This window comes from Hippopotamus amphibius, chromosome 7 (assembly GCF_030028045.1).
Source record: "Hippopotamus amphibius kiboko isolate mHipAmp2 chromosome 7, mHipAmp2.hap2, whole genome shotgun sequence".
Taxonomy (NCBI): domain Eukaryota; kingdom Metazoa; phylum Chordata; class Mammalia; order Artiodactyla; family Hippopotamidae; genus Hippopotamus; species Hippopotamus amphibius.
In genome coordinates, this window is record NC_080192.1 from 14,168,736 (window position 1) to 14,191,262 (window position 22,527).

The 22,527-nt window shown below is 45.0% G+C and overlaps 1 protein-coding gene across 1 annotated transcript in view; it reads left to right on the plus strand.

Annotated features, from left to right (window-relative positions):
* Positions 1-22,527, plus strand: part of LARGE1 (LARGE xylosyl- and glucuronyltransferase 1) — a 558,406-nt gene that overhangs the window by 452,356 nt on the left and 83,523 nt on the right. The window contains exons 8-9 of the mRNA XM_057740821.1: positions 20,427-20,539; positions 22,372-22,497. Of these exons, the coding sequence (XP_057596804.1) occupies positions 20,427-20,539; positions 22,372-22,497 (239 nt within the window). The remainder of the gene's footprint in view (positions 1-20,426; positions 20,540-22,371; positions 22,498-22,527) is intronic.

A 22,527-nucleotide genomic window follows, 5' to 3' on the forward strand; every position in this document is an offset into this window, starting at 1 on the left:
CAGGAAGCACTCAGTGCAGAGTAGCTAGGACTCCTGGCCCAGCCGTGGAGCCAGATGGGAGGTACATGCAAGGGTAGGCAGTGAGGCTGGGAGCTGGGTGGGTCTAAGGTCTGAATGCTAAAGAGGCAGTTCAGCTTTATCCAGCAGGCTGGGGGTTTAACAATGTACAGTTTCACTCTAGGCCCTAGGGAGAAACCACCCTCATCCAACATCCTCTTCCCTTTTTATTGTCTCCATTTATGTCTTGTCCCTGAGCCAAGTTTTCATCTCCTAAGGCAGAGGCGCACACTGTTCAAACACTACACGAAAGCTCCCATCAGCAGGCCCCAGGCACTTAACCCACGGCATTGCCTTCAGCGACGCTGGGTCCTCTGAAATACCCTCCTGAGGCAGCCAAGTGTGAGCCCCCTGCTTATCAGACTTGGTGGGGGGCCTCTAATTAAACTGAGCTGCTAAAGAGTTTTCCCAGCTGCATCCCGAAAAGATGGCAAGATTTCCCATCGCCCACCCTGCTGAGCCATAGCCACTGTTCTAGAAGAGTTACTCTGTCATTGCTTCCTCCTTCCCCTGGCACCACCTTGCAGGAGAGAATGTGTATTTAATTTGAGGCTTCCAGAATCTGACCTTAAGTGCAAAAAGATAGCGCCCAACTTCTCCTCGCCCTCTAAGAGAGACCTTTTCGCCTGAATTATTTTCCTTATAAGTGGTTCTCTCTATTTCCCAGGTAGTGCTGACAATAGTCTCATGGTTCTTCTTCCTCTTTGCTAAGTAAATCACAAGGTTTCTGTGTGTTGGATAATGGGAAACAAAAAGAAATCAAAACCAAAACCAAAACTTTCCCACTGAGCTGGGCCTCACCGGCCGTTGTCCAGGTGAACAAGAGTGGCTGCATCTGTCAAACTGGAGAACAGGACACTGGATGCTCCTCCTGAGTTTGTCACTCATGGCTTGTGCATCTGGACTTAAGGCAGTCAGTCCACCTCTCCAAGCCCCAGTGTCCTCTTCTGTGAATTGAGGACAGTGGTGCTCTCTTAGTCCCTTCAGGCTGCTATAGCAGAATACCATAGGCTGGGGGCTTAGAAATGATGGAAATTTATCCCTCAGAGTTCTGGGGACCAGGAGGTGCAAGATCAAGGTGCCGACAGATTCTCTGTCTAGTGAGAGCTCACTTTCTTCATCATAGACGGCTGTCTTCCTGGTGGAAGGGGTGAGGAAGTTTCGTGGGATCTCATTTATGAGGGCAGCCTCCAGAACTCTGAGAAAGTTCATTTCTGTTGCATAAACTACACAGTGCATGGTATTTTGCTATAGCAGTCCAAGCCATCTAACAGAGAACCTAATTTTAGCTCTTTTTTTGGACCTGGGCAGGTGGTCTCTGACTAAAAGATGCAGCCAGGTCTTTCAAGCCATGAATGATGGACCAGTGGCTAAGTAAAGCAGAGCCCTTTCCTTGCCATGGGGAACTCTACCTGGCTCTGGTATTTCAGCGCTGGGACTAAGTGAATTGACCTGACCTGTTAGTGGACACGAGGGATAGCCGTTTCCCGGAAGCGTTTCTGCCCCCCTCTGCTGACCCATGCAAGGTCAGTGGCTTGTGTGTCACTCACTCAGGCCTTGGCATAGTAAGAGCTACCAGGAGCTGTGACTCAGCCACCCTGACACCTGTGTTGTTCAGTTTGCAGTGAAAGGGAGAGAAGGGAGCACGTGATCCTGAATCTTCCTGCCATACAGAGAACTGGGTATTCATTCAGCACACAGTTTCCTTGAAGGCATATTTATGATGAGAAGAGGCATCTGACTTCCTGGAGGTCTCTCAAGTTCACAGTCCCCATCTCTTCGATTTGACTCGCGCATTCATGTGCATTAGCTCAGGTAATCCCCGTTTCAGAGGAGCTGAGAGAGGCTCAGAGAGGCTAATTGACTTCAGAAGTTAGCAGAGCTAGTAAACGACAGAGTCCAGGGCTTAAGCCTATACCTTCCAGTGTCTTCTCAGGGCTTCGGTGCTTGAGACTGGTGGAGCAGTTGCTGAGATCTGTCCCAGGGGATTTGTCCAGCCCCTTCCCCAATACACAGGACTAGACAGCTTGTGGACCGCCTTGTAACCTGTTGCCATCTGTGAATTGCGGGCCCAGTATTTTGTTGAGATGACCAGTAACATGCACTGAGCATTTACTTTGTGTGAAGCCTATGCTAAGTACTTTTCATGCTTTATCTCATTCAGTTCTCACTATATTCTTTGTAAGGTTTACATGATTATTCAAAATCATTCATTAGAACATACTTCACAATCATGGCTGCACATTGAAATCACCTGGGGAGTTTAAAAACCCTGAGTCCAGGGCTCACCGTAAACCATCAGAACCTCTGATATGGAATCCCTCCATCAGTAGTTTCTAAAACCGTGCAGGTGTACACCTAAAACTAATATAATATTATAAGTCAATTGTACTTCAATAAAAAAATGAAAATAAAATCATGCAGGTGATTCCTGTCTACCAGATAACCTGTCTACTAGATAGGAATGCTTTCTTATCTTTCCAGGTATTGCATTATAATGACACTTATTTGCACTTCGTGCCTTTCTTTATAACCTTCTTTCCCTCTTCTTTACCCGCTTTGTCCTGTTTTCCTGACCATCACCAGACTCTGGGACTCCATAGCTGTTTGAATTTGTGTGTATTCATTCAGCTCGAGATACTCTGAGTATTGGCTGTGAATAATATCAGGCCCCGTGCTAGGCTCTGGGGATGCTTAGGCGACACCAGGATCCTAGCCTCAGATGACCACTGTCAAGAAAGACCTAGGATAATGCCCTCCAGATTCATGCATGGTATCACAAATGGCAGGATAGCTTTTTTTTTTTTTTAAGGCTGAATAGTATTCCATCACGTGTGTGTGTGTGTGTGTGTGTGTGTGTGTACATGTTATATATACATACACTGAGGAAATACTTTCTTAATCTTCTTTTATAGATACAGATATATATCTATCTTACGTTTTTCTTTATTCATTCATCCTCAAAGGACTTGTAGGTTTTTCCATATCTTGGCTATAATGCTGCAGTGAATGTGGTATGTAGATCTCTCTTCAAGATACTGATCTCAGTTCCTTTGGAGAGTTACCTATGTGAAGTGATGTCTTGATCTTGATAGTCATTCTACAACATCTGTGCATATCAAATCATCATGTTAGACACTTTAAACAATACAGTTATGTGTCAGTTATTCCTCAGTAAGCTTAAACCTGAAAAAAGACTTAGGAGCAATTGCAAGAGATCATCATACATTAATGCCGAGATGGAGAAAGCCCTTGGGCTACATGTAGGGATGAGGGGCTGCAGGGACGCCCCTCCGGTGGTTTATGTGCACCTCTGTCCTCACCTGGGTTATGATCCTGTGCTTTCCCTGGGACTGACAGAACCCAGCAAAAAATGCGAGTGACATCACAGAAAGGGAGAGGGCAGGCTCCTAGTCTCTCCTTGAGAGCTGTTCCTGTCAGCCTCCTCTGAGCTTGAACATCCCCCCTTCCCCGGCCCCGCCTTGTGCCCCTGAGCCCCCCATTGCCGAGTCTCCTCTTAGAGCATAGGTGACATCTCGCCGCAGCAGGTCAGATGTGTCTGAATCTGAATGGCACGGCGGATCCTGAATTGGTTGGCAGAGCCCTGTGGGGCCTGCTACATGTAAGGGAATCTCAGCTCAGACAGTTATCCAAGAGAAATGGCCCCTCTCTGGGCCCAGTCGCTGCTCTTCCCAGGCAAGCTTTGCTCCTTGGACCCACGTGTGTTTATTCAGCACAGGCGGTGTGTCCAGTGCAGTGCAGGCAGGCTCATCATTGGCTCTGCTCAAGGGAGCAAACAAAAGAAGTAGAAAACGTGGCTCTCGTCTTCAAAAGAAAACCTAGCATCAAGTCGCAGCAGCAGGCACGTATACTGAGGGAACCTTTAACTCTTAACCTTATTCAGAGTGGATTTAATATCTTCCTAAGGAATGTTTAACTGTTTACAACAGGGGTTGGTTCGCACCAGATTTACTCACCACTTTGCCTTTGTTGGTCTCAAGTGAGGAATAATTTTCACATTTTTAACAATTGCAAAAAGAAATCAAAAGACTAGGATGTTTTGTGACAGATAAAAATGACGTGAAATTCCAATTTCAGTGTCCAGTAGTTAAGATTGATTGACACACAGCCACACCATTTTTGTTTTGTCTGTGGCTGCTTTGGGGCTAAACTTGGCAGAAGTTGAGTAGTTGCAACAGAGACTTTTTGGCTCACAATGCCAAAAATATATAGTCTGGCCCTTTAAGAAACAGATTACCAGCAGAAGCTTGTAGTTTAGTGGAAAGAACATAATTGGGGGAATCCAGACTTGGATCAGGATCTTGCCTGTGCCACTTGGTTTACCGCATCCGTAAAATGGGAATAAGGAGATGTCCTTAATAGGCTGTTGTGAGGGTTAAGTAAGCTATTGTAAACATAGCACAGAACCCAGTGATCTAGAACTAGTATAGATGCTCAGTAATTATTGGTTACTTTCACCCATGTTAGTTGTTATGCAGATATGATTTCTTTTCTGGGCACTGAAAGAAGGACAAAATTGCATGAGATCTAGTCCCGCTTTCCACTGGAGAGAGATGTCTTCAAAGATAAAGAGGAAAGGAATGGGACTAATGTATGTACGTGACCTGTTGGAACCTTTACTCCCTGCCTATGAGGGAGAGAGGGAGGGAGGGAAGAAAGAAAGGAAGAAAGAAAGGAGTTACAGGTTGTGATTACTCCCTAAAGTAATTAACCAGGATGCTGTGGTTGAGCGTATCAGGGACGGACCTCTATGAGGAGGTGATATTTTAGCTGAGACCTGAAGGATGCATTAGAGCCGGACATGGGCGCCTAGCCTGGAAACAAGAACACAACAGCCCCCCTGGGGGCACGTGCTTGCCTGGTTCTGGAACTGACTGCAGGGTGAGAGGCAGGAGAAGCTTGAGGTGAGACCAGGAATCAGGCAGGAGCTTCAGCTTCAAACGCCAGAGCATCCCATCACGGATTTTGTTCTGTAACACAGTGGTAAAGACAGCCCCCAGCTGAGAACATCCATGATCCTTTGTACGTTACTAATTAGTAATAATGGCTAGTGTAAGATTAATTGCTGTTTATCATCCCTCGTTCAATACTAATTTTACAGGATGCTCAACCCCCCGCCCCTCCCCCCCCAGGCTTGCATTTCAATAAGCTGTTCATTCCTGTGCTGTGCTTTGCCCACCCATGCCTAATCCTCTCTCCCAATGTTCATATGATTGGAGGACATTGAGGGACATATTCCTAATTCTGTGTCCCAACTGTGACTTAGATGGCTGGGGCAAAAGAGACTCCCAGTAGCCTTCACTAACCATTCAGTATTTCCTAGAGAGGTATTTACCGATACATCATCTCCCCACCCCTCTCTCCAGCCCCTTCAACACACAGATGGGATAATCTAGGTGGCTCTAGACTGCGAAGCATGGCCATTCCAGCACCTTCTACTGCTTTATCTTACCACCCTACTCCCCCGTTGCCTCCCTTTTTGGACATTATCACCAAGAGGTACCTCAAAAGCTTTGTATAATTAAACTAAAAAGCTTGTATTTGAGGGAAAAGATCCACAGAAGTAATTTTACACAGGGTAGAATATTCCCCAAGGGAAACTTGCCTCTAGAGAAAAGAACTGTATTGTTGCCTCCATTTCACAGCTTAGAACAGAGACGTTAAGTGACAGTCCCAGTGTCACACAGCCAGGAAGTGTCAGAGACCAGATTCAGTGGTACCCAGGTCTGTCTGACTTCAAATGCTAGCTCTTTCTAAAACCCTCTGCTTTGGCCCAAAGGTAGCAAGTGGACTAAGGGGATGGGCCAGAGAGAACTTCCTGGTGCAAAGCTTGTGACACTTTTGACTATGATTGGGAGTCACAGTCATTTAACACAAAAGCAGTGTTTTGACTTCCTAGCCTGATTTGTCCTGGCTCCACCCATCCAGGAAAAAGCTAACCGCACTGTACAGAGCCTTGAGGATCTCTGTCTTTAACCAGTTTCTTTGTGTCTTATCAAAGCCCTTTATACAGTTAGCCATTCAGCAGATATTAATTGAACTTCTGTTCCGTACCTCTGGGCAGGTCCTCTGTCTTATTTCTGAACTCATGCATTTATTTATCAGCTCACGTGTAAGCGTTCTCTGGGTGTGTCTGTCAGGCCTGCCACAGGGACCGGTTCTCCCTGCCTGGAGAACTCAGCATCTAGAAGCGGCCCCGAGTGGCAAGATGAGTAGTGTAGGGGAATAGCTTGTGGGTGGAAAAGAGGTGGGTGGCCAGCTGTGCGCAGGGTCCAGGAAGGCATCCAAAGAGAAGGCTGGGAAAGACAAAGAGCAGAGAGAGTAGGGGTAAGTGGAGGCAAGAAGGAGAAAGAGCAGAGTATATTTAGCTCAATTAGAGCTCAGAATGTCAGGATTTTTCTTTTACCCCGGTCTCATTGAGATATATATGTAATTGACATACAGCGCTGTATAAGTTTAAGGTGTGCAGCATAATTTGACTTTCACACATCATGAAGTGATCACCACAGGAAGTTTAGTGAACCATCATCTCACATAGATACAAAAGAAAAAAATATATATTTTTCCTTGTGATGAGAACTCTTAGGAAATCCTCTCTTAACTTTCCCCTGTAACATACAGCAATGTTAGTAATATGTATCTTTTATATTGTATCCCTGACATTTATTTGTCTTATAACTGGAAGTTTGTACCTTCTGAGCACCTTCATCCAATTCCCCCTCCCCACGTCCCCCACCTCTGATAACCACAAATTTGATCTCTTTTCCTATGAGGTTGGTTGGTTGGTTGGTTTTTAAAGTATAATTCCATGATTTTAAAGAGATTCATAACTGTCTTGAAGAGATCCAATTACTAGAGGGCTGGGGGAAAAAAAAAAGGAAGCATAGCTTAGGATGACTGCATGCCCTTAAAAGCCAACATCAGGAAGCCAGCAGATTCCTTTCTTTTCTGATCCCCACCCTCCCAATACAGAGTCCATCCATCTGAGATCCTCTTTGGTTATCACGATTCCTGAGAATCTGCCTGAACAATTGCTGACAGGTACAGCTCTCACCATGCTTCCCCTCCCCCATTTAACAGAAGCAGAAGTTCCTTTCTGGGGAGAAATCTCACCCTGCATTAAAGAGCCCCTTAAAAGGATAAGGGGCTTGGCTCTACCTTCCCCCACCCCGCTTCCTTCTTTCTGTGTTATTGAATGCTGGAAAAGTTATCAAAGGAAGGACATTGATCACTCTTTTTTTTTTTTTTTTATAAATTTATTTATTTATTTTATTAGCTGTGTTGGGTCTTTTTTGCTGTATGCGGGCTTTCTTTTTAGTTGTGGTGAGTGGGGGCTCTAGGCGCGTGGGCTTCAGTAGTTGCAGCGCGTGGGCTCAATAGTTGTGGCTCACGGGCTCTAAAGCACAGGCTCAGTAGTTGTGGCACACGGGCTTAGTTGCTCCACGGCATGTGGGATCTTCTGGGAGCAGGGATCGAACCCATGTCCCCTGCGTGGGCTGGCAGATTCTCAACCACTGCGCCACCTAGGAAGCCTGATCACTCTTGCCCAAAGGCTTGAACCAGGGATCATTCTGCACATTCTTTAAAATGACTGACACCACAACAAAGCTAGGTTTAGTTCTCCCTCCTTTTTCCCCAGCACTCAATGCACGCCCTGCTAATCCAGTTTACAGTAAATCCTCTTCCATGAACCAGACAGCTCATGGGTTTGCCACATTGGCTGTCAGAGAGCAGATAGCCCATCTATTAGTTCAGACCCCAAAAGGTAACCATGGCCTCCTTGCCTGCGAGAGTCACTTTCCAGTAGACAGGGGCCTTTGTGTGCCCATGGGAATAATGTTAATAGTCCTAGTTAACATTTATTGAGCACTTGTTATGAATGTGATATTTCATGTGCATTATTACCTTGTTTAATTTTCACAGCAGCCCAGGAGGCAGACACTCCTCACTGTTCCTGCAGTATATCAGCTCGCTCAGGGCCTTTGCACTTGTAGGTGATTCTGCCAGAGTTCTTGCCCCATATCAGCGTGGCATGTTCTCTTGCCTCCTACAGGGTCTTTGCTTAAATAATATCCCCTTCTCAGAGAAGCCTTTGCCAACCTCCCATTGAAAATTTCAACAGGTCCCCCACCTGAGTCCTCTTGCCTTTCTCTGCTCTGTCATCCTCATCATATATCATCTATATGTTTAACCTACTTACTTTGCTTATTGTCTGTCTTCTATTAGCATAAATCCTCCGAGAGGATAAGGATTGCTGTTTTCATAATCGGTTTTGGTACATAGGAGACTCTCAACAGGTATCAATTGAGTGAAAAAATAAATGTAATATCACCATAACCATCTTGTAGACTAGGAGAGAGAAGTTTACATTTGATCACGTGTCCCAGGTTCTATGGAAAATAAGTAACGGATTCAGAATTAACCTGCATCTTGGGCCTCCAAGTCTTTACAACACTACAGGGCCAGCACTCAGCCAAATCCAAAGCCTTCTCTAGAACTGTGGTTATGCTCGGAAACAGAGACAGAACTGCCTACTCACCCCGTTGAAATGTCCCCTTGAAGTCGGCTTTGGTACAGTAGGGATTCACATTAATACAAGAGCCATCTCAGCCCTTCCTCTGCTCTGGGCACTTACTGATTGAGATCCAACTTCCTGGAAAGAATTCACTTAAGTTCAACACCAGTGCAGGTCATTAGGCTTGTCTTGAGCAGACCTACTGTGTGCCACAGACTGTGTTGGGAGCTGTGGGTACACAGTCAGTGAGACACAGGGCTGTCTGTACATATCGACACTAACTGCATCTTAACATCACAGATGTAGACTGGGTTACGTAGTGCTTTTCTGCATCTAGTTTCCTGTACTAGTCACGTCCTACTTCATCTCATCAACAATGGTATTAGAAAATGCATGGGCTCAAGATCCTGATAAAACTGTGTTTGAATCTAGTTTCTTACTTATGAGCTTCTTAGTTACTTACTTGGTATTTCTGGGATGTTATAAGGAGCAGAGGTGATGGGCATCCCTAGCACCGTGCCTGGGGCCTGGCAGGTACCTGCTTGTGGGCTGCTGCCAGCTTTGTTAGCTGTCAGTGTCGTTTCTTTTTGGTCAGCTTATGAGTGGTGGATTCAGGACCTATAGGTGAAAAGGAACTTAGTTTGAGTTTAAAAAAAAACCTGCCCCAGGTCATAACAATAGCTCTTATGTAATTGAAACTAGCCTTTATATTAGTCACTGTGCCAAGTGGTCTATTCTGTCTTTTTTAATCCTTGCCACAGTCCTTTGAGTCTTTCATACCTGTTTTACAGAAGAGTACCCTGAGCTGTAGAGCAGTAATCAGGCCACTTGGCCCAGGTCGTGCAGCTAGCAAGCGTGGGGCTAACGTGTGGATTGATGCTGGGACCCTTACTCTAATCTTTGTGGTCGGGTCCCCGGGTAATCCAAGTGTGGGACTTGGGAAGTGACTCTGTTCTTGCCTTCACTCTCAGACTAGTCAAGGAAGCAACAGAAAGTACCAAAGCTGGAGTCAAAAGACTCATATCCAAGTCCTGTTTCTGCCGTTTGCATAAGCATCCTGACCTTAGGACATTGAGCTCACTTCTCTGAGTCCTGGTCTCCCCATTTATGGAAAATGAAGACACTGCCCTAGATGACGTCCAAGGGTTCTTCCTACCCTATGGGCCTCTGATTCAGTGAGACCGCTCATTCGTCCAGCCTGCTACAGGCCTGCAGAGTGAGCCACCCTGCCATTGGAGCAGAAGGACCTCAATGGAAATCCCAACTCTGTCACTCACGAGCTATGTGACATCTCTGAGCCTCAGTTTCCTTATCAGTAAAATAAGCATAGTCATCCCAATTTCATGGGGGCAGTCAGGCGACTAAATGAAATAACATGTGTCCATGTAATAGTCAGGATCCCATCATCTTATCAGATTAATTCCAGGTATTTTAATGAAGGGACTGTTTATGGGGTGGACAGACAGCATTGAAAGTGTCAGCGAGGAGGCTGAGGCACCAGAGACCAGCAGAAGCAGCAGCTGTTACCAGCTCTGGTCCAAGAGATACGTGTTAGTTTCCTAAGGCCGCCGTAGCTAAGGACCATGGGCTGGGCAGCTTAGACAGAAGAAATTTATTTTCTTACAGTTCTGGAGGCTGGAATTCCAAGATCAAAGGTTGGTTCCTTCTGACGCCTCTGGCCTTTCCTTGTGAGAAGGCGATCTTGGTTGCATTTTCACGTGGTCGTCCCTCTGTACCTGTCTGTCCAGGTGTCCTTTTCTTACAAGGGTAGTAGTCCTACTGGATTAGGACCCATCCTAATAGACTCATTTTAAGTGAACACCTCTTTAAAGACTCTGTCTCCAAGTACAGTCACATCCTGAGGTCCTGGGTAGGGGTTAGGACTCCAACATATGAATTGTGGTAGGAGGGGACACAGTTCAGCCCATAACAAGATACGAAGAAGTAATGCTGCCAGACACTAGTGAGAACTAGAGCCGGGGAGGTGGCTGCCCGCGGGAGGCTGCAGGGGACGGGAGGCAGGCCCTGCTGGAAACATTGCCCAGACTCGGGAGTGCACAGAGAAGGTTGCACCCTCCTTCCTCCCACCCCTCCCGTCGGTCGCAGTGCTTCCAACAGGGAATCCGCCACCAGGGGTCCCAGGCGATTCCGTCTGTGATGGCTGTGAGCGCTACATACCTCACCAGCTGTTCCTTCAGTGCCTGCTTGTTCTGTGTGTGTGTGAGTGAGTGAATGATGAAAAGATACGTAGTGTGCCCTTCCGTGCGGGTTCACTTTGTTTAAGCCGGAAATGGCAGAAATGCTCCTTGCCCTTCCGCAGTCCATTAGCTTGGCATTCAGTCAGGCTCTAGCGCACGTCCAGCTGGTCTGCACTGCCCCGCCATCCGAGGCGTCTCGCCCTTCTTGGTGAGCAAATGAGACATCATCTTGTGCAGTGAAGCATCTAGCCAGACTGGTAGGGAGATGCAGGCTCATTATTTGTTAAAAATTAACATCTCCATGCCAACAAGCCAGGCAGCAGATCTGACTTCTATTCAAGGAGTAGTTATTTTTCAGTACCTGATAGAACGCCCGTGGGGCTCTGGACCCCCAGGCAGCCTCTGTGGCGCTGTCCTCGGCTTTTGTATCTATATCTCTGGCTTTTCTGAGCGTTATAACATGCTCCATTTTGTTCAGTGGTCATTCTAAGATCAAAACTGTGGACGGTCTATATTTTTCCCCTATACAGACCCAGAAAATACTATCTTCAAACTGAAAGAGACAGGCTGGAGAGTCTTTAATAATTACCTTAACTATAGTTGGTTTGCACCCAACAGAAATGCATACAAATGACACCAAAAGACATGTTCAAGAATGTTTATAACAGCTTTCAAAGCTGGGAACAACCCACATGTCCATCTGCAAGGTAGTGGATAACTAGGATAAGATACGTTCATAGTATAGGTAACGATACCACATTAAATGAACAGACTACAGCCACATGCAGTAATACGAATGGGCTTCACAGAAATGATATTGAGCCAAAGAGCTAGTCATAAAAAGGGTGACTACTGTATGATTCGATTTATATATAAATCAGAACCTGATAAAACTGAACTGTGGTGTAAGAATTCAGGATAATGGCAGAACAGTGGGTGTACGTGTGACTATAAGGGGTCTATAATAGGGATTCTGGTCTGTTCATGATGTTCTGTTTCTTGGTCCAGGTTCTCATTACAATGGTGATTTCTCTTTGTGCAAGTTCATCGTGCTATGTACTTAGGATCTATGTACTTTTCTGAATGTATATTATACTTCAGTAAAAAGCTTACTTGTAAAAATCTTGGTTAAAAAGTATTTGCCAGCCACCAAAGCCTTTATGTTCTTCGCCCTGTCACAGTTCTGTTCAGTGAGAGGAAGAGATGTGGTGAAATTCTGTTCTCTTAAAGGACCGCTCCCCATGACATGAGATCTGAACCCACCTCCTTTTGAACCAACCTTGCTTGCCCAGAACACACCTCTCTATTTCAGGGCCCACAGCATCTCCAGACTCTTGAGAGCAGGGACCACTGTGTTTGCCATCTGTGTACACCTAGTGCCTGGCACGTAGAAGTCACTCAGTAGACATTTATTAAATGAATGAGTGAGTGACCACCAGCCTTGTATAAGGTCTGAGCAGCCTTTATACTCCATCCATCCACACTTTCAGGGATCCCAGCAAGGTCAGGGAAGGCTTCCGGTGGAAGGATTTCCATTTTCCCTCTCTGATAAAGAGCTTTTGAGAAGGAAAACACTTAAAAAGCGAAAAGTAGAACCTTTTAATTTATGATCAAAAGGGAGTCCTAGGTAAAATCAGCGGGGGATTTTAAATTAAGTGAATTTTAATAAACTCACCTTCTATTGGGTCATCATGCATTAGAAGAGACCTCTAGTGCTTCAAAGCAGAAGAGAGGAAAGTCGAAATTATGTGGGTCATTGTCATAAACATTTCCAGGATGAGAGCCGGCATCTTCCCCAGAGCCTCCTGTGTAGCCAACCACTCAGTGCCCACTTGAAAGTTTTGTTTCTCTGATTCAAGCCAACGAAGCCACACGAAATGCTAAAGGATGAAGGAACAGATCTTCACTTTCATGTAACAGCCCTTGCAGTGCAGGTGCAGAGCTGAGAAAATGCAGACGGAAGCCAGAGGGGACTCAAGTGAAGGGAAAAGCAATATTCTACCAGCTTCCCCGGGGGAAAGCAGGGAAGAGGTCCTGGTAAACACATCTAGAAAGCGTTGGATGTGGAAACCCCCTTTGAGATTCGCCATGCACACTGATAAATCCAACACTGTTTAACTTATTTAACCCACTGTCTCCGAAACTTATTTAACATAGTGAACTCTGCTTCCCAGCACACCTGTTGGCATCCTGCAGAAGGCCGTGGAACACACTGTGGGACACACTGCCTTTAGGAATAAAAGGTTTAATCTGAAACCTGCTCGGAACTGGTCTCAAGGCGTCGGGTAGACACTTTGGACCTGTTTCTTCTGAATTAAGGAAGCGCATGATCGGCATTGACCAGGTCAATTCTAGCTGTATTCTTTAGCTTGACGCAAGCATGAAAGCCGACTCCATGGGAAGAAAGAAAGAAAGAGAGAGGGAGGAAGGGAAGGAGGAAGGAAAACAGCAGCAGAACCTCCTCTTAAACAGCAGGTTTTCATAACATGAGCTTAAGCTTGTCCCTTTGCTGGAAGGGTTTTAAGGGGTTCTCCTGGCCTGCAAGAGGTGGGACAACACAGGCTGAGAGGTTAGTTATGGACTCAGGTGCAGAAAGAAGAGGATTTCTGTGCCGTGCAGGAGGGAGAGGCGACATAAGTTAGTTCTGGAACAGTCCGCTGATTTAAAACTTTCTTGGCTACAACCCATGGTCCCTTATACCGAGTTAGAACCCACCTGTGCGAGCAGCTTCCATCACACAGGGCCATCCTGCCTCTCCTGGCCTTGTGTGCTTGGTCTCTCCCAGGCTCTGACACACGCAGTCTGGTTATAGCCTGTGGTCTTTGCAGAGTCCTCCAAACATTCACTTACTCTTCCTCCAGGAGCTCCCTGACTTGCTTTGGTTTTAGGCCACTGATTCAACAAAGTCCACCATATTTAATCTGGGCAGGTAAACAGACACACATGCACACCAGGAGGCATCACGGCGTGGCTGAAAGACCACGGGTCTAAGAGTGAGAATAATTTTGCCACTCACCAGCTATGTGCGAGCCTTAGTTTCTTCATCTCTAAAATGGGGATGCTTCCATCGACCTGGCAGGCTTGTCATAAGAATCGGAGGTCATCTAGGTAACACACCTTGTCTTTAGGATACAGCAGTTGCTTAATAAATAGTAGGTGACAGTCATCAGCATGTCACCATTTTTAGTCTGTTCTCCCTTTTGTAGTTGCATTGTTGGTAAAAATCAATATCTGGTTCATTTTTTTAAAAAAAGCATGATTTTCTCTTTCCACATCCAGCTTCCTTTCCCTGCCATCTTGGCTATCGAGCTATTCATACATATTCAGTTTGGGAAAAAGAAACATGGTCCTCTGATCCACAGATGAAACGCCCCACCACTGGACCAGATGTTCACAGGAGAAGCCTTTGATTTTTAATTTATTTATTCGTTTACTTATTTAGTGTTGGTCTCTTAAGCTCCCAGCACAGCAGCAGAAGGTAAGGCCGGGAGAGCTCCGCACATCCTTGCCAGCTCCATTGGGAGGGCCTTTCAGATTCAAGGCATGCTGCCTCTGTGCAGAGTGCTGGCCTCTAGGGCAAAGGGCTGGCTCCATGCTCCCAGACCCCAACGGCAAGGATGGAAATGGCCGATCGTGCAGCAGCAAATGCCAGGCAAAGGCCAGGGTCAAACTCTTCGGCACTCCTGTGCCCCTAGCAGCAGGGAAGTAGTGTCAATGTCTGTCTGGGGACACTTATTCCAAAGCCAAGCTGTGTTGTTTCAGCTTGAAAGGGTCCAATTTCAGAAGGAGCCATATTCATCACTTTAACTAGTGTTCACTTAAAAAGCTTGTTCCCACGTGGCGTGCGTGCACATAATTTGTATTAATTCGAGTGGGAATCAAACAAGTTCAATGAGTGCTAATTAGGTACCTTAATGAAGAAATGTATGGTTTCTGTAACTGTTATTTACAAGCTTTTATGTACCACTTCATATTTCCAAAGGCCTTCACAATCATTAATTAGGGCATCTCCCCAGCACCATAGGAGTGAAGTCGATAAGTAGTAGAGTTATGCTTCCCTTGGAAATGTTGTTTTTCAGTTCTCGCATAATCTGGGTACAAACTCCCCACCTTTAAAGAAGGAGGCAGGTTCTCGTACAAGTACATATCTGTGTGATTGTATTTAACAGCCTAAACAGGCTCCTTAGTTGCTTGAGAGCATAATTTATGTACATGATTGCATGATTGTACTTGGCGGGGGAGGGGGGATTTTCTTTCCTTCAATTTTTTTTTTTCTTCGTATGGATTGTATTCCTTAGTGGCTGCTTGCAGTAACCCCAAGGGACATCTTAGTCACGCTGGTGGTGACACCCTAAGCTGACTATTGACGGAAGACTAAGGAACAATATGAACCTGGCAATATTTCACAGTTTTTAAGTGTCCAGTGCATTCTACACGCGCAAAGGGATTTTTAGAAAGACCACTAAATTCAGGCTCATAGATGAATTATTGGGAATTGACATCTATTCTCAATATTTCTCAAGTCACAAAATTGAGTACTGTTCCTACTGTACTCAGTACTTTTTTTTTTTAGTGTTGTAGAATCTTTACCCCAAGGTAGGAAATAACAAATCATGGCATATACCAGATACTTTTTTTTTTTTACGTGAAGAATTATGTTTGGTTTTTTTCTTATAAATTTATTTATTTATTTATTCATGTATTTATTGGCAGTGTTGGGTCGTCGTTGCTGCACACGGGCTTTCTCTAGTTGTGGGAGCAGGGGTTACTCTTCATCGCGGTGCGTGAGCTTCTCATTGTGGTGGCTTCTCTTGTTGCGGAGCACAGGCTCTAGGCGTGCAGGCTTCAGTGGTTGCAGGACACGGGCTCAGTAGTTGTGGCTCGCAGGCTTAGTTGCTCCTCAGCATGTGGGATCTTCCCGGACCAGGGATCAAACATGTGCCCCCTGCATTGCCAAGCAGATTCTTAACCACTGCACCACCAGGGAAGTCCCCAAATACTTTTAAATATATAATTTTTAAGTCCTTGTAATCATCTTGGATCGTCAATATGGGATCGTCCCCTTATTACGAATAAGGAACTGGGGCTTAGAATCCTGGTGACTTTTTTAAAGGATATTGCAGTGAGTGCTCATATCAGGACTCAAACCCAGGACTTATGTTTCCAAGTCCAGCACAGTTTTCATGTTCTGTACAGCCCTCTTCTGTGACAGCCACAAAAATGCCTGTGTTCCCGGATTTCATTCTACTGCATCAGCTTGAGGATATGGGGATATTTATTATACAAATAACCTGCAGTTAATTATAGATTTATGAGCAAAGACAAACATTTTCACCCATGCTGGACAACTTTATGCCGCCTCTTTTTAACTGTCTTTTTTGAGAGAAGGGGGGAAATGGGTCATTACCTTTTAAGGTCTGCTCTTCAAATGTGGTAGAAAAGATCTGCTGCCTGATTGACATTCGGAGCCCTGGAGGGAAAAGTCTGTTTGGCTTGACCTTCACGTAGGCAGTCCTTTGCCTCTTTTAGATTTCAGTTTGGATGTCGCGTTTATCAGGAAGCTTCTCCCTAATGCTTCTCCCATACCTAGATCACAATCAGTTCCCATGTCCAACGCTCCCATGGTGCTTACCACATCTCCTGTCTGTCGCTGTTTTCCATTTTCTTGGTTACCCATCTCCCTTCCCTGTTAGGCATTGCTCCCCAAGAACAGGACTGTGTTTTACAAACTGCTGAGTCCCCAGTTAACCCAGTGAATAGAACTGTAAGAGGTACTCAAAACGTAGCTGTAACATGAATCGTGTGTACGTTGTATTTGAACTTCTGTATATGTTACAGCATGCTTACCATGAAAAGTTTAGTTTCCATCCTTCACCTTACAGTTGACCCCTTTTATCCATTTCACCCTCCCTGCTTCCCCTCTGATAACCACAGCTCTGTTCTCTGTATCTGTATGTGTATAATGTTGTACACATGAAACTTATATAACGTTATAAACCATTGTTACCCCCAATCAATTTTTTTAAAAAACAAATTTCAGTTAGGTTGCACATAGTAAGTGCTCAATAAATAACTGTTGAATGAATGAGTAAAAGAAGAGCTGTGAAAGGGACCTTAAATGTAGACTCCATGAGTCTCCGTGATGGCCTAAATGTAGGAGCAAAGGAAGATGGGACAATTAAAGATGTTTCAAGACAAATAGTTCCATCAACACAGCAATCCTTGTACAACTTGGGAGGCTGTACCCCAGCTGAGTGCTCAGAAGTGTGCCCAGTGAATTGGGGTTAGGATGTTTATTGCAGCATTGTTTATAAGAGCAGAAACGGGAAATAGCCAAAATGTCCTTCAGCAGGAGAAATGCATAAATAAATTGTAGTTATACAAGGAATGAATAAAGTGATAACAGTAGATAACTATATACTGAAACCATAGCATGGTTAAATCTTAAAGCCATAACATTGGGTGAAAAGGTAAGTTAGAGTAGAAACTATGCACTACGAAACGTACGAAAAACACCATATGTTGTTTGTTAATATATGCATAGAGAATACAAATAAAAAACGTGCAGGGAGGGCTTCCTAGGTGGCGCAGTGGTTAAGAATCTGCCTGCCAGTGCAGGGGACACGGGTTCGATCCCTGCTCCAGGAAGATCCCACATGCTGCGGAGCAACTAACCCCTTGCACCACAACTATTGAACCTGAGCTTTAGAGCCTGTGAGCCACAACTACTGAGGCTGTGTGCTACAACTACTGAAGCCTACACACCTAGAGCCCCTGCTCCACAACAAGAGAAGCCACGGCAATGAGGAGTCCGCGCACAACAACGAAGAGTAGCCCCCACTCACGGCAACTAAAGAAAGCCCGCGCACAGCAAAAAGGAGACCCAACACAGCCAATAAAAAAAATTTAAAAAAAAAAAAAAAAAAGTGCAGGGAAATGAAACCCAATCACTCCAGGATACTGGTTACCCTTTTGGGAGGGGAGGGCTACAAGGAGATGGAGGAGCTTCTCATTTACCTGTGACATTTTATTATAAGCAGCAAATGTGGCAGTATATTAGCATTTATTAAACCAGGGTGGTAGGTGTTTGTCATATTAGTTTCTGTACTTTTCTGTTAGTTTGAAATAGTTTATGCTTCTGAAAATTAAATTAAAATCACCCAAAGGAGAAGGCTGGGTAACTGGGAGAATGACCCAACATTTCTGCTTTTAGTCTTCTGTTCTGGACACCCGCACCCCCACACCCCCCCAACTAGCCTGGCAAACTGTGTGGAGTCACATCTGCCACTTAGGACTCGCCAAGTCTTAACACCATTTTAAAGCATCAATTCTCAGCTCAGTCTCCAGAGACTGATAGATCTACCATTGACGCCTCCAGTGGCCTCAAAATGTACATAAATATCTTTCATCATTGTTTACAGCTTCCACACCCACCCCTCATTTTTTCCATGTATTGGAGCATCTATTCCTAATTCTAAATCTAATTAGAATGAGTTTCTGCAATAAGATTTAGTGAAATTCTCTTTCATATGTGTGACTGGAATCTATTTTCTCAAGTGTATCTCTGTATTCTCTTGTTTTATAACTTTGTCAGTTTTTCTTTCCTGTCTCCCCCCAAAAGCAAATAATATCCTTGTGGTGAATTTTGCTGCTTCTAAAATTCCTTCAGTGTTTGAGGAACACTTTCAGTGCTGGATCTAACTCCCCCTAGCTCAGGAGGGCCAGTTGTGTCACTTGTTCTCAACTGCTTGTTTGATGACATCACATCAGTAGCTTGAAATCGGCCACAGTGAGAATATTTACACCATGGGAATTGGCAAACGTGTGGGGGTGGTTCTTCACTGGAGAGCTGGTGGTTAAACATTTACCTGCCTACCACTAGGAAGTGCACCCGTTTTCTGAGTTGGCAGGGCAAGTAGCATTTTCCTCATTTTACCCGTGTAGAAACCAAAAGTCAGAAAAGGAAGACGTCTTAGCCTGTGTTGCAGAACTCCACAGATGTACTGCTGGGGCTCTGGTCTGTGTGGTGTAGTTGAAGAAGCACCAGCTTTTGAGCCAGGCAGATCTTGACTTTGGATCTTGTACAGCTGCTCTTGTACTGTGAACCATTCAAGTGTCTGACCCAGTGCCCACCCGCCTCAGTTTCCCCACCTACAAAATAAGGATGACAGTATCTACCTTATCAATGTGCAAAAAAGCCAAGAAAGCACAAGGGAGACATGCAATGGATATGATTTGCCCTTCAGATCTCTATGTATTATCCCATTCCTCCCATAACCATATATATGTATTTTTTTTTTTTATTTCAGCTCTACTTGACCAAACACCTTTCACGAAATAGTGAATATGCTTTTTCTCCAAATATGTTCCACTGGAATAAGTAAAAAAAAAAGTCTGTGTTGACATTTATGTGTGATTTGGGGAATCAGTTTCTTTCCAACAGTCTTAGAAAATGTACTAGGTATCAACTAAGATCATTTTTCAACTGCTTGGAGTTTTCTCCACTGACTGTTCTGCTGAGCTAAGCTTCCTGAGGAGGATTGATTTGGGAGCCCATGGGTACCACAATTCCATCCACCGAATTAACTGCAGTGGCCTGCAGGGACATCCTCCTGGCTGTTCGTGTTCTGCGCTCTGTACTGTCTCTGCATGCTCTCACCGACCTGGTGGTAGATATTTGCTCCTAAGCCATTCAGCTAAGCCAACATGTATTTTTTCTTTTTAGACTTTTATTAATGTATGTTTACCTGAATAATACATTTAGTTGTTGTTAATGTTTTTGAAAATACAGAGATGTATACAACGGCAATTTCCCTTCCTATACAATCCCCCATTCACTCAGGTCTCTCCCTATAAACACCCTCCCAAAAACGAGGGTGGAAAGGAGGAGGAAGCAACCTCTAACTATTAGTTTCTTACGAACCCCAAGGTTCTTGGAGCCCCCATCTTGAACACCCAGCATCAGCACAGCCTTGACATGGTTTCTATCTGTGTTGATGGTGTTGGCCAAAGAAGGCTATTAAAACCAGGAATGCTGCAACGAGCTCATGTGGGCTTGTCAGTACGTATAAAGCAAATTGGCAAAGACGTACCCAGAATATAGTCAGAGAGGATCTCCTTTGTTTCTGTGAAGATAAATGACATATGTTATACAAACATCATCCATCATCTAACCCTAGGTAGGTTGTCATATGTCTGGGGAAAAACATAGGAGAGAATCTATGCTTATAGGGAATATACTGTTGTCAGGTGCAGTGCTAGGCGCTCTCTCTTATTTTTTTTTATGGTAAAATATACATAACATAAAAATGCCATTTTAAACATCTTTAAGTATACAGTTCAATGGCATTAGGTACATTCACATTGTTGTGCAACCATCACCACGATCCATCTCCAGGGAGCGCTGGGCTCCTCTGCCCGTCTCCTTTAGTCCTTGCAGCAGCTTCCGAAGTCTGTATTAATGTTTTCCATGTGATGAGGATATGTCAGAGAGATTGTTTAGCATCTCATACTGAGTACCTGGCCGAGCCTGGGGTAAATCCAGGTGTGTTCATCTCCAAAACACATGGACAGGCGTGCCTGGCTCTCTCTCTTACTGTCATTTTTCCTCTCATGTGTCCTATGCTGTTGTCTAGGGGTGATCCTGCTGCTTCTGGATAAGCTGCGGAAGATGAAATGGGAGCAGATGTGGAGGCTGACCGCAGAGAGAGAGCTGATGGGCATGCTGTCTACATCTTTAGCTGATCAGGTAAGGGGCCAGCTTTGAAGGTATGGTTACTCCCGAGCACCCTGGTGCTGTTTCTCAAACTTGCAAGTGGCTGGGTCTGCATTGTTTTTCCAGCTCTGTGTGACTGCTCACTTGGATAGATCTGCCTTATACTTGCCAGCCTAAGACAAGTTCATTCCCCTTAGTTCATTCCCCTTGTTCATTTGTGTGTTTGTTCAGCAGACTTTCCCTGCACACTGTGCATGCCAGGGACTATGTTTAGAAGTAGAATTACAGAAATAAATGAAGGACACAGTCCTTGGCCTCAGAGAGCTCATAGTTTATTGAAGCAGACTCATAAGTAAATGATAATTTGGTGTGTTAAGAGGAGGTCACGGTCTTCATCTTGGTTTAGAATACACAGTGCCTGCCCCTTGAGAGTCCAGAATGCCAAGGCATGTTTCCCCAGACAAGATTCTGTTTTCCTTTCTGGCAAATAGAATCTAACTTTTAAAGCAAAGCCTTTTGCTTAGATTCTGTACTATGACCCCATCCTCAAAGGAAATGCGTTTAAATAGAAGGGACAAACCTCCTTGGCTGGAGAAACCAGCTCTGAATCCAGGCAATCTGAAAAAGCCCATGAACGCTACCAAACTATAAACATAAATTCATAAAAACCCCATTTCTCATTTTTGCTAAGAAACGCAGGGGCCTGAGCCTTTGACCTTGAATCTACCAGGATCCCACATCTAGATTCTGAGTTTCCCGTGGTACAAGTGGCCATCTTGAAAAGTAAAGATGAGTTCTCTGCATTTTATCCTTTCAATTTTATCCGTTCAACCAGAAAGCAAGCTCACTCTCCCTGTTTTTGTTCAGTGTTCAGTTGTCTGATCTGTTGAATTTTTGCAAAGTTTTCTAATATGGAGGAAACAAGAAACTCTGTAGGTTACTTTACTATTTTTTTAGCATTGTTATTATTCAGTATTTCCCAAGCAGCCAGAAACTAATTTCCTTTTTCAAACATGAGATATGGTATAATGAATGAGTTAAAAATTACCCAGGTAGCTGTTTTAAACCTGAGGGGAAGTTGTCCTCCACCATCATATTTCAAGGCAGGTCACGACGACTTGAGTGTGTCCCCAAAAGCTGGCAACCGCATGTCCATGTCCAATGAGGATAGTTTATTCAGCCATCTCCTTCTGCAAAGGCCCATAATTCACCTCGCGGCACCACCTGTCAGCAGCTACTTAATAAGTGCAGCCTGGCTGGTGCAAGAGCTTGGAGATGAGCTGGAAAGAGGTTAAGCCTCCCTGGAAAAGTCAGAGTTGGATTTGGACATGGGGAGCGCAGATGCAGGTACCCTGGCCCGCAGGAATCCCAGGCGTATCCATCATCAAGTCCACCCAGAGCCCCAGGTAATGCTGCTGAAGCAGGATCTATAATGTGTCTCAGCCCCTGAATGAGCAGAGCAACTTGTCATCACGCAGTTTCCTCTCCAGGAGGCTCAGGATGGATGGCATGGGGCTCCTCAGTGAGGAGAGAAGAGGGGTGGAAAAATGACTTCATGTTTTATATGCCAGCTTGGGTGGAAAAGATGCTCCATGTCTGCCCCCTTTGCTAGATGGTGCTTGCTGAGACCAGCAGGACCTGTGAGCTTCAAGTCAGCATGGGGCATTCCCCCATCTCTATCCAAACATGATTGCTTGGTTTCTAGAGATAAAAACAAAGGGAAATGCCCCGCAGTGCAAGCCAGCCCATGCTCCGAGCAGGAGGCTCAAGAGAGATTGCACGGGAGGTGCGGTGCCTCGAGAGCCAGCATCACAAGCTGAGCCCATCTGACTGTTTTGACTGTGTCTCTGGCTTTCATCCCCCAGGATATTTTCAACGCGGTCATCAAACAAAACCCCTTTCTTGTGTATCAGCTCCCCTGCTTCTGGAACGTGCAGCTGTCGGACCACACCCGCTCCGAGCAGTGCTACAGAGATGTGTCTGATCTAAAGGTAGGGTAAGGAAGGCCCTGGTGGGCCTCA